This window comes from Papaver somniferum, chromosome 2 (genome assembly GCF_003573695.1).
Source record: "Papaver somniferum cultivar HN1 chromosome 2, ASM357369v1, whole genome shotgun sequence".
NCBI classification, from domain to species: domain Eukaryota; kingdom Viridiplantae; phylum Streptophyta; class Magnoliopsida; order Ranunculales; family Papaveraceae; genus Papaver; species Papaver somniferum.
This window is the reverse complement of record NC_039359.1, coordinates 96,746,051-96,758,667: the sequence shown is the minus strand read 5'-3', so window position 1 is coordinate 96,758,667 and position 12,617 is coordinate 96,746,051. Positions and strand designations below refer to the sequence as shown.

General features: G+C 33.8%; 1 protein-coding gene across 1 annotated transcript; it reads left to right on the top strand.

Moving 5' to 3' along the window:
- Positions 1-6,936: 6,936 nt before the first annotated feature.
- LOC113351656 lies at positions 6,937-9,756 on the top strand. The gene is made up of 5 exons (XM_026595598.1): positions 6,937-7,621; positions 7,787-8,085; positions 8,239-8,784; positions 9,322-9,482; positions 9,600-9,756. Exons 1-5 carry the CDS (start codon positions 6,937-6,939, stop codon positions 9,754-9,756), a joined length of 1,848 nt encoding a protein of 615 aa, XP_026451383.1.
- Positions 9,757-12,617: the final 2,861 nt, after the last annotated feature.

Genomic DNA, 12,617 nt, shown 5'->3' with positions numbered 1-12,617 from the left:
AAAGTAGTGCTCAACATAATTGTAAGGATCTTCTCCATTCACCATGATGCAACAGACAGCATGGGCACACGGGAAACCGTCAATACGCCAACGGTTGCAAGAACATATTCTTCTTTTCAAATCGACAGTCTGTGTTAATGAAGCATGAACTTCAAACACATATTCCGACGACTTGGTGACTGGGTAGTTACATCCATGCATCTTGTTTTCGTGGAGCAGAGCTTCATATTCTGGACATAGAGTTTGACGCCATTTCATTAACTTAGCAGAGTCCTCACGACGTTTACACATTTGGTCCATTAGCTTCACCCTGATCTCATCAACCATGATGGCTATAGGCTTCTCTCTCTCTTCAACGACCGAACCATTGAAACTCTCAGCAATATTTGAACACAACCTACCATATCGTCGACCCTTGAAGAAAAAACTTGCCCATTTATCAAGAGGAGCTCTACTTAGATAGTCTTGTAACTTCTGATTTTGAACCTTCCTCAACTTATCCCAATTCTCTGAAAATTCTTTATGAGTAGAAGCATACACACATTTCTTAAACAGTCCCAGTACATATTTGTTATAAACTTTGCAACTCTTTGGTAAGCATGTATTGATATTGCATTCCATATGCCAGTAGCACCAACCATGAAAAGCCTCAGGAAAAACATTAGGAATTTGTGTTACCAATACAATACCTCGATCACTCACAAAAAGTAAGCTTTGGTCGCAAAGGAGAAAGGAATTTCTTCAAATTATCCAAAAACCATTTCCGGTTCGCTTCATTCTCCGATGAAACCACACCATAAGCAAGAGGGAAGATTTCTGTAACATGAACAGAAAGCATAACACAAGCATAAGATGCGATGAAAACCAAACATAAAAAATGATGAAACCAACATAAAAAAAATGATGAAACCAACATAAAAAAATGATAAAACCTTACCATCATTTCCGGTTAGACCTGTTGCTGCCATCATATGACCAAGGTACTTGATTTTCAAGTGAGCCGCATCAACGAATAATACAGGACGACAGAAATTGAATCCACGACTACAAGCTTCAAAACAGATAAACATCCTCTGAAATTTATGGGTCCCTTCTTCAACTTCCAAAACCACGTGAGAACCAGGATTGGTTTCAATCAACTTGTTTTTATACCAGTTCAAGAACATAAAAGATTTCTTGTTCTCTCCCCATGAAGTATTCAGTGCATGCTTCTTACCTGCGTATGCATAATAACGACTAATGTCAAAGCCGAAGTCTCTCGTAAAAGATTCCATAATATGCTTAGTTTTCTTATTAGGATCCTGTTTAATTTCATCAATAATCAAGCTACTAACTAGTTTCTTCGATATCCGTGGCATGTCAACAAATCCACCAACACAAGTATGTTGATTATTTAGTTCCTTGATAATAAAAGGACTTCCTACAACACCATCAACAGACACAACATATAAATGCCAGTCACATTTCTCCTCTTTGTTCTTATTAGCACAACGTGCACCAATCCTCAACTTCTCATTCCTATATACCGTGTATTCATAACCAGCTGCTGCGTGATACTTCTGTAAATCACAACGAACTTGTTCAACACCTCCCGGAAACAATTGTTCAACTCCTTGAAAAAGATGTAACCAGTGAGAAGACTTCAACGGTTCCTTAATTTTATCTGGAACATCATAATCAATCCGTGGCTTCACAAAAGGTATAATTCCAGAGCTTTGTGGCTGGTCATCAAAAGCTATAATTCCTGAACTTATTGAACCAGAACTCTCAGCTTTGTGACTTACGAGTAACTCCATTATCCCTTCTTTATTATACATACTAAATAGAGCCGAACATTGAAGATCAAAATCAGAATGAATGACCTTTTGCTGATCATCAACCATGTGAAAAATTTCCATAGAAGGAGGAGAGAATTCACACCAACTTGAGCATATACTAGTCTTCAAATTAGCAAAAGACTCTTGGAGACCAATACGAAGAGTTAAACAATCTTCTTTGTGACATACAAGTGCGAGAACAGAATCCATAATCTACAAAACAAAATGATGAAACCAAAAACAGTTTCACCAGATGTGAATATCAACAACATTTTTTTTTTTTGAAAAACAGTTCCAAAGAGATGGAATCCTTCATAAGAACATCAACACAAACATAAAAAATCATATGCTAACAACAATTCAGTTTATTCGACAAGAGTGACTAGCAAATTCACACAAACAAAATCAAAAATCAACACAAAAAAGAGAATTGAATACCTGAAAAGTTGATTGATTCCTTGAAGACGAAGATTAATATGAAGACGAAGATGATCAACACGAAGTTGATTGATTGTTCAGCTGGATTCTTCAATTCGAGATTCAATTTCAACTTGAAAAGCGGAAATATGATTTCAGCTAAACTGAATTGCAACCAGATCTCGAATAACGAATTGGATTCTTCTCTTCTTCGAACAACTACGTTTATCTTCTCTTCTTCGAACAACTGAATTGGATTCTTCTACGTATCTCGAATAAACAGATCTCAAAACTTGTAGCTTCTCTTCCGGTTCTTCAATCAAACAAACCTAAAATTGCTCTCTCAATTTTTGAATTGAAATTGGGAGAAGATGATGACGAATCTTTGAATTGAAACGAAAAGAACGAAGTAAACTAGGAAAGAAGAATCACACTTTTTCTGAATCTGATTTGTTTGGTTCAGAGAGAAAAAAATCGTTTTTACTTTCTTGTTTCCGCCAAACTTTCCTTTGAAAGTGTTTTTATATGCGGAAGGTTAATTTTGGAATTTAGAAATCAAATAAAAACTGAATTTAAAAATTTTATTTGAATTGGGGTTTTTGTCCCAGTTTTGTTTGAAACGGTTTTTATTTGTTAAAAATAATATGACCGGTTTTTTCTTATCACTAGTTTGTTCACCTAGGGGTTTTGTCACTAGTTTTAATCTTACAATTCAATAGATTTGGTCCAAGCCCGAGGTCAAAACCTATTTTGTTACTGTCAAAAATTCGCATGTTAATATTTCAACTATTGTGTCTTTCTCGATTTGTGAATTTTACGTTCAAGCAGTCAATTCCGAGTAAATTTTGGAGATCTATCTAATGTTATTATATATCGACGATTAATTATTGATTTGGCTTTAATTAATGGGGTAAAAATCACTTGAGCAGCTTGTTTTCTTAACTTTTCTCAAGGACATGATTTGGACATTTGACCTCAAAATAATTTTATGATGGATGAAAGTATATAGATGGATGAATGACGTCCTTATTAAAAGCCACCAATCAAGCTTAGATGTGAAATATACCACAATAATACGTGTAAAAGGGGAACAACTCATTTATCCCCAAGTTAAGCCTACGAGACATACTTTATTATAAATGACAAACTCAATAGGTAAGTAAAGTCAAAGCTCAAATCATTCATACTTTATATAGAAGTTCAGAACAACAATATCGACATCCTGAAAACATGTTATCTATGCATCCTGTTCTAAAAGAATTTTTAAAAAGAGAGTTATTGAAATCACAACAAAAATTAAACAAAAAGTAATCTAAAACTAAATATCATGACGAAAAAGTGTATGGATCATGATCATAAAATAAACTAATCACATTAATAGTGAGTCTGAGGGTTAAGTTTGAGGATGAAAAACAAAACGGGTATTTATCGCAACTGAAATGGATTAAACATACATTTGGGGAGAATGAATTGCCCCTTTCAATAGAATTAAAATAACCGCTTTCCCAGAAATTGATTTTTCACCCTTCAACCATTTCTATATAATTTAGTAATAAAAGTATATTCATTTCCACATTTTTCATATACTTAAATCTCTCAAAGAGAATTTATTTTGGACATTTTTTTACTAAAGTTTTAATATAATTTTTTTTGCATCTTGTCATAAATTTATTAATATTTTCTGATGGTTTGATTTAAAAAAACTCGTCGAACTGGGGTATACCAAATTAATTAGGGTATATAGGTAATAAAACAAAATATGGTCGTTAATGTGTAAAAGACAAAACTCCTTAACCATGTATCTTTCATAACGGCAAATATTCTCCTAATTAATTAGCACCAATCTATTGAATTAGTTAAGTTAATATTATTAGATTAAATTTCTTAAACCTTTTGATTATTTTTTTTGTTGGACTCAACTTATGAAACATGTTGCAGGGTGTATCGTTCATTGAATTCGCAAATTTCTTTGGTAATCGATCTGAGCTCTTTTAGTTCAGGTGTTTTGTTCCATTAATCTGATGATTGGCGTCAATATTTCGGTTAATATTTACATTTATTATGTCTGAAAATCAATTTTTCAAGTGGATCTGGTTTTCGATCCAATACTGAAAATTTGAACCCTAAATTTAGTTCTTCTGAAATGAATCCTGAGGATCCTCCTTCTCTGTTTATTCCTGATGAAGTCATGGAGGAAAGTTTAAATGAATACAAATTTAGCTTGATTGGTAGACTTGATTTTGTTAAACTGAAGATGAATGTAGCAACTACTTCGTTAAAAAAACAATGGTCTTTAAAAGGTTCTCTGCAATTCATACCTCTGGGGAAAGGCTTTTTTATCACCAAATTGGACAATGAAGCAGATATAAGTCTTATCTGGAAGGGATTATGGATGGTTGAATCCCAAAATCTGAAACTCAGAGCATGGGAACCAAATTTCAACCCAGAAAATCAGAAAATTTCCCCAGCTTTTGTATGGATAACATTTCCGGGGTTAAGTATAGAATATTGGAAGGAAAGCATACTATTACAGATGGGTAGCAAATTTGGAAGAGCAATCAAAGTATATGAAATCACTTTAAAAAGAGAAATTGGATACTATGCAAGTGTATTAGTAAAAGTTGATTTTGCAAAATTCATTCCCACTAAAGTGATAGTAGAACACAAGTATGGGAAATTTGATCAAGCTGTGCAAATCTTGAAGAAACCAAAAATTTGTAACCACTGTCCCATAATTGGCCACTTAACAGCTGAGTGTAGAGTAAAAAGAGGTGAACAACAAGATACTGGAAAGTTGCAAGAAGTTTTGATAGAAAAGCCAAAGAAGCAATGGAGGAAAAAAACAACTCAACCTGCAAGAGGCTTTGATATTTGTCATACTTCAGGTGAAAAAGAGGGTGATCATATTATTGAACAAATAGAAGACCATTTCTTAAGTGATAATGAAATGATAGATGCTATTATTCCTCCCATTCAAGGTGAATCTTCATCTGGGATATTTCATATTTTACAGGACCAACCTGAAGATTTTAGAGGATCACTTGACTCACATGAAGAATTTCCATTACTTACTGTGGACGAAATTATTACAATGGTATCAAATGCTCCAGCTATAAATAATGTAGTCACTATACAACCTCCCATTGGTATTCCAGTGTCTCATTCTGATACAACTTCAATAAAAGGTGCTAGTTCAAAAACAAATGAGAATGTTTATCGTCAGCTCAATAACAACATCTAAGAGAATGAAGATATTATCCAGGAGAAGCATACAGATACTGCATCAATTCATTCTACTACTGATTCAAATACTTCTAGCTCAAGACTTGGGGATGATTTTAATCAAGCAAGAACTAAATTTGGAAAAAAACCAAATGTAACAACAAGGAATCAAGCAGCTAGCTTGAATGCAAATGTGAGTAAAAATACACAAGGTAAGAGAAGTACCTCTTCTTCTCAACCTTTTTCTAAATGAAAGTGTTATATTGGAATTTAAGAGGCCTTGGGAGATCTAAAGCCAAAGATAAGTTGAGAAATATAGTAAAAACTTTTTGTCCTTCTTTAGTTATTTTAGCCGAACCAAAAATATGGGCTTCTTCAGACTTCATCAAAAAATTAAGACTTCAAGGTATTCACTACAAGATTATTCATAATTCTTATGATGGTAATAAAGGAAACATATGGATCATATGGAGTTCTTCAATAAATACTCCAAAAATTTTATCTAGTACCAAACAAGCAATAACAATAGAAGTTGGAGATGTTGTAGTTACTGGTGTTCATGCTGCCACACTTACAATAAATAGAAGAAAACTTTGGCAAGAAATGGATAAAGTTAATACATTAAATAAACCATGGCTTGTTATTGGAGATTTCAACACAGTGACAAGTATGGATGAAAAAATGGGTGGTCTGCCTCCTTTGAAAATATCCATGAAAGAATTTACAGATTGTTTGAATAATTGTGGTCTCATCCAAGCTCCCAAAACTGGTATAGAGTTTTCATGGTGTAATAACAGGGCAGGAAAAAAGAGAATAGTTTTCAACTTAGACAGAGCTGTATTTAATGATAAATGGCTAGAATGTTATCCAAGCTTGGGTTATCAAGTTGAGGTAAGAGGCATATCAGATCATGGTGTATTGTATGGAGCAAATGCTGAAATTCCAAAACCAAAAAACACTCCATTTAGAGCTTTAAAGGTATGGAAATATCATCCTGATTTTTACAACAAATTCAGAATTCTTGGAATACAGAGATAACAGGCAACCCAATTTTTACCTTTATGAGTAAGATGAAAATAGTAAAGAAAGATATTCATCAATGGAATTGGAATGTGTTTGGGGATGTTACAAAAATATTGAAGCAAGATGAAGAAAATGTCTTACAAGCATCTCTGCTATCAGACAAAAATTCTGGAGATAAGTTCCTTTTGAATAACTTATCACAACAAGGGGGGTACAAGAAGTTCTTAGTGAGCAACAAAAGGAAATAAATCAACAAAAATCAAGAATCAAGTGGCTAAAAGAAGGAGCATCAAACTAAAAAAAAATTCACATCAACATGAAAATAAAGCAAGCTCAAAATAATATAGCTGAACTTGAAGACTCAAATGGAAATATAGTGGCTGAGCAACAAAACATTGCAGATATCTTAGTCAATCACTTTGAGAAAAGTTAATATTCCAAGAAGTAAACAATATACATGATTTTTTTTCAAGATATTCCACAATTAGTAAATGCAGAAGATAACCAGATATTGGAAGCAGTTCCTTCAGATGAAGAAGTGAAACAAGCAGTTTTTAATCTTAATCCTGATAGTGCTCCTGGCCCTGATGGGTTTGAAGGTTGGTTTTATAAACATGCTTGGGGAATAAATGGAAAAGACTTAACAATTTCTATTCAATACTGCCGGAGAGAGGGATTTATACCTCAAGGGTTTAATGCAAATTTCTTGCTTCTTCAACCAAAAGTCAAAAATGCCAAAAAAGCAGGTCAATTTAGACCCATTGGTTTAATGAATTTCAGTTTCAAAGTAATTACAAAGGTTATTTCTACAAGATTGGGTAGTATTATTCAAAAGATAATATCCCCTCAACAAGGTGCTTTCATAAAAGGTAGAAATATACAAGAGCAAATTGTGTTGGCATCTGAGTTGGTGAATGAGTTAAATATAAAAAGAAGAGGTGGAAATCTAGGAATTAAAATTGACATAACTCAAGCTTATGATTCCCTCAGTTGGTCATTCTTGTTTCAAGTTATGAGAAATTTTGGTTTTTCAGTGAAGTGGACAACATGGTTACATACACTGCTGAAGTCTGCAAGAATGTCTATGCTCTTAAATGGTGGTCCTGTAGGGTACTTTCAAGTGGGGAGAGGCCTCAGACAAGGTTATCCCTTGTCTCCATTACTCTTTGTCATAGTTGAAGACCTGTTAAGCAGAATAATGACAAGAATGATCAAGACAAGACAACTTCAACCTAGGATATCAATGAATGGAGTCCAACCATCACATATCTTTTTTGCAGATGACATTTTTATGTTATGAAATGGAGACAAGAGAAATGTTAAAAATCTCATCTCTGTTCTTAAAGACTATCAAGCTGTATCAAGTCAAGTTGTCAGTCTTTCCAAAAGCAAATATTTTGTTGGGGGAACAAGTAAGCTGAGAAAGCAACAAATAGCTAATGAATGCAACATACCCCTTTCATCATTTCCTGATAAGTACTTAGGTGTGATGCTTACACCAGGTTTCATTAAATCCAATCATGTATGGAACTGTGTGGAGAAAATTCAAGGGAGCCTAACAGGATGGATGGGTAAGCTTCTATCTTTTCAAGAAAGGTTAATTCTGGTAAAGCATGTACTCTGCGGTATCCCCATATATAGCATGTCAGTCTACAAATGACCACAAAGAGTCTTGAAAGAATGTGAGCAAATCATAAGAAATTTCTTATGGACTGGAGACCCTGCAAAAAGAAAGACTATTACTTTAAAATGGGAAAAGGTTTGTTCTCCATATGAAGAAGGTGGGCTAGGTCTGAGGAGATTAGAAATCATTAATAATGCTCTACTTACGAAGTTATGGTGGAAAATTCAGAATAGTACAGAAGAATGGGCTAGATTTTTCCAAGAAAATCTTTTAACCAAAAATGGAGAATGGATAAAATATTATAAAAAATCATCAATACTACTTGGTCTGAAATGGGTATCAGAAACTGTAAAGAATCATTCAAGGTGGATTGTGGGGAATGGTGAAAATAATTCAGTTTGGAGAGATACATGGATAAAAGATAGGCCTCTATGTGATATGTACCCTGAAAATAGTTATATGGCTCAATTCCCTGACTTGAAAGTAGGGAACTTAATTGTGGAAGGAGAATGGGTATTCCCAAATGAAATGCTAGGAATGATTTCAGTTAATGAACTCCCTGTGATGAATAAGGAAAATGACAGAAGTATATGGTGTGGCACACTCACTGGAATATTCACAGTATCCTTTGATGTAGAATGCATCAGAACAAAATATCCTAAACTCGGCTGGCCAAAGCAGGTATGGAAATTTTATATCGATCCTAGTATTTAAAGTAACATATGGAAAATAATTAGGGGCATTTACTACACTGATGAAAAGATGAAAACAAGAAAATTCCAAATGGCTTCAAGATGTTGTTTCTGTAAAAAAACTGAAGAATCTCTTGACCATATTCTATGGAACTTCAACTATAGTGAAATTATATGGAGTTGGCTAGGAGGAATGTTCTGCTTTAAAAATCCTAGATCATTTGAAGAATTATTTAACTCTGCAAAGCAAAAGAGCCCTGCAGTAAAAGAAATATGGAGAGTAGTTGCCTTCATAACTCTAAAAGAATTGTGGTTTCAAAGGAACACGTGTGTGTATGATAAAGAATCTTTCAATGAACACAACATAAAGACAAGGATTATGAAATTCACAACAGAGAATGAAGTAAGAATGAAAAACTGTATGTGGAATACATCATATGACCTTAAAATCTTGAAACAATTTGGGATGAAATGCAGAAAGTTAAAATCTGTTGTGGTTAAAGAAATTTTCTTCAATTTGCCACAGACTAACCAAATTCCGCTATGCTGTGATGGAGCTTCAAAAGAGAATCCAGGAATGGCAGGTTATGGAATAATTGCTAGAAATAGTGTTGGAGATTGTGTAATAGCCATTGCAGGTGGAATGGGGATTGCAACAAATTTCTTTGCAGAGATCATGGAAATCTTGTGTGCAGGTTAATGGAAAGTTTCAAAAGGGTTTAGAAGACTCCTCTTCAGATCAGACTCAAAAACAGCAATAACAGCTTTTAAGAATGCTAAAGTTCCATGGTTTGCAATTTCCAGATGGGAGAAATTTTTTCAAAATGTTAGAGAATGGGATTTCATCCACAGCTACATGGAGCTAAATTTTTCAGCTGATGACTTAGCAAAAAATGGGGTATATCTACAGAGTGGAGAAAGGCACATATACACAAGCAAACCACCATTTCTAGTGGAATGAAAATGATCTGAAAACATATTATAGAGTTGGTTAGCAAAGGAGTGGTTGTTTTTTTCTTGCTTTCTGTATTATTATTTCTGAAACTATTTTGTACAGTTTGATCATTTTTGGTTATTAATAAAAATTATTGTTTAGCAAAAAAAAACTTACCAAACATGTAAGAAAAAGAATTTGGATTTTTTTTTTTTTTGAGAATTTTTTTACAAAAATAAATCACTCTAGTTAAACATTTTTCAAAATCGAATAAGGTTTTGTTGGCTTAATTTTTCAAATGACGGAAGGAAATAAGAGATTCAGATTTCAGGTCATGAGTCATGGTCGACATGTCGTCTAAGCTTAGTCATCATGATCATATAATAGCAAAATGAAGACATATAATAATCACATAAAATGTCATCATGTTGTATTTATTACAACATTGTCGACTAACTATTATCAGACGTCGTCATGTTATTGAACACTATGCTAACTATAAGAAATTTTTCATACAAAAATTGATGTAAAAAATATCTCACTGGTTGGCATGGTAATCAATTGGTAACATGCCGACTAAACAAGAATCGCCATTGTTTGGATTTTTTAAAAATGATGCCTTTTATATCCGTATTAGATGTTTTGTTGGGGTTGTTATTCTGAAAAATCCAAACCATAACGACCCTTGTTTAGTCGGGATGTGGGAATCAATAGTTTTATTTGGTTTTTTATCCTTTTTTGCCGTTGCACCTTCTGCTACTTTTTGAACGCCTTCTCATGCTTGTTCAAATCAATTAATTCATATTTATTTATCATTAGATTTTTGAGCATCATTACCTTCTTCGGAAACTTCACTTTCCTCGTTTGGAATTTCTTCATCTTCATTATGACCATTACTAGTATTATGAATTCCATCATCATAATTATCATCATCATTACCTCCTCTTGCATCTGAAATTCCTTGGTCATCATCGGATGTATCAGAATCACTTTGTTCTTCCGGATTAGGTTCACAAATTTTAAGGGTTTTCGTTTTCATAGTTTTCCTTCGATGTTTAGTCTTCAAGAGTATGTCGCCTTTTACGAGGAGGTTTTGAAGAGGGAGTAATAAGTTTTTTTTCCTTGCTTGGTATTTTGGAGCCCAAAGAATAATATAACACACAAGGAATCAATTGAAATTCGAGTATACAAATTACAAGTTCAAAAACTTTACAAATGCATCTTACTTAGTTGGCAAGGTCGACAATACAAAAGAATGACGACCAACACTCTAATACACAAGGTCATCACCCTTATAGATTCCAAAACACAATGACTAATAGAAAAACAGAACACATGAAACATTGTTATTTTGCAATTTTTGGTTGTCATGGTCGAAAATGCACAAATATGACGACCAACGAATAGTCAGTGGATTAGGTTAAAAAAAATGTGACGACTAGCTATAAAATTTAACACATGAAAACAAGTGTTTGACAAGTACACGTTAGCATGGTCATAATTGCACTAAAGTGACGACTAAAATATAGTCGTCAAGTTAAAATTTCAAAACCTTAACTACTAATAACATATTTGAACATAGAAAAACAAGAATTTGCCATTTAACAGTCATCATGTTTTAGATTTTAAAAACCTAACGACTAATAATAACCATTGACTAGTCGTGTTAGAGCATTGCTCGGTTAAACCCATAAGTTTTTATATCTCAAGTTTATTGTCAATATTGGACATACAAAACTTGCTAGAGCACTGCTTGGTCGAACTCGCATGCGTTGCTATCTCAAGCATGTTTGTCAATGTTAGTGATCAAAACTATAAGTCTTGATTTCTAGCCTATTTATAGATGTCTCGGACTAGGACATAGATTGTGTAGTTGAGCTTAGAGTTCACGACGTTCATCATTTGAAGACGAAGAACTACTAAGGGGAGCTTGTGGAACTTCACCGACAAAAGGTATGTGGATACTAAAACTCATCTATCACTTGGAAAGTCTATTTGTACTCTATCTCCTATATTGAGACATAAGTCGTATTACGATATAGTTTTCTATATACACATTTGAGATTTCGAGTTGAGTTTATCTCGCTAACATATTTCTCGAAATATGTGTTAGGCAAGCTTTCGGTTCGACCAAGTTCATCTTATATCATGTGAAAATTTCCGAGTAACATCTTACATGGTTTTTGTGCATTTGGTGTAGTCTTGGAATTTTTAGTTATGATTATCTAAATATCTTGAAAATTGATTTGATGCTAATATTGTGTGAAAACGGCTATTGCCATCCTCTAAGAAAGTTTCAATGATTGAAATAAGAGTTTAGAACACTTAAACATTATTGGATATGTCATGTTGTGCACTCTTGCACATATGTAATCCATGTCCGGGAACCATAGTATGCACACCCGTTTGCATACCTGTTGGTTTGAGAAATTCGGGAACCTAAGTATGCGTACCAGTTTGCGTACTGGCGTACAGGTTCATGTCCGAGAATTTCTGGTGGGATTGAAAGTTCGCGTACCCGTTTGCGTACTGGCGAAACCCAATCTTGGTCCGGGTATTTCAAGTATGTGTACCCGTTTTCATACTTGAAGGTTAAAGTTCTAAAATCGGTTGTGTACATGAACTTAAACATTTATATAATAAGGAATGCAATCTTTGCAAACCGTGGCTATAATGTTCATGATTGATTCGAGTGAATCAAACTGATCTTGCTTCAATTGTGTTCTTGTATAACTCTATGAGAATATAACAATTGAACAACTCTTTAAATAGTTTCATTTGAATCATTTGAACTAGTTATGGTTAAGATGAATAAGGTTGATATGAGAGTAATCATATAGCTAACCTTGGTTAACTATTTGTGAGCCAACATGGTGTACACGTTTGGG

Excerpts from the sequence above, each read along its gene's own strand:
- LOC113351656 (XM_026595598.1), top strand. The coding sequence starts at position 6,937 with ATGATTTTTTTTCAAGATATTCCACAATTAGTAAATGCAGAAGATAAC. Across the intron at positions 8,086-8,238 it reads TTCAAGAAAGGTTAATTCTG|GTTTGTTCTCCATATGAAGA; the intron begins GTAAAGCATGTA and ends AAATGGGAAAAG. Across the intron at positions 8,785-9,321 it reads AACTCGGCTGGCCAAAGCAG|ACTAACCAAATTCCGCTATG; the intron begins GTATGGAAATTT and ends AATTTGCCACAG.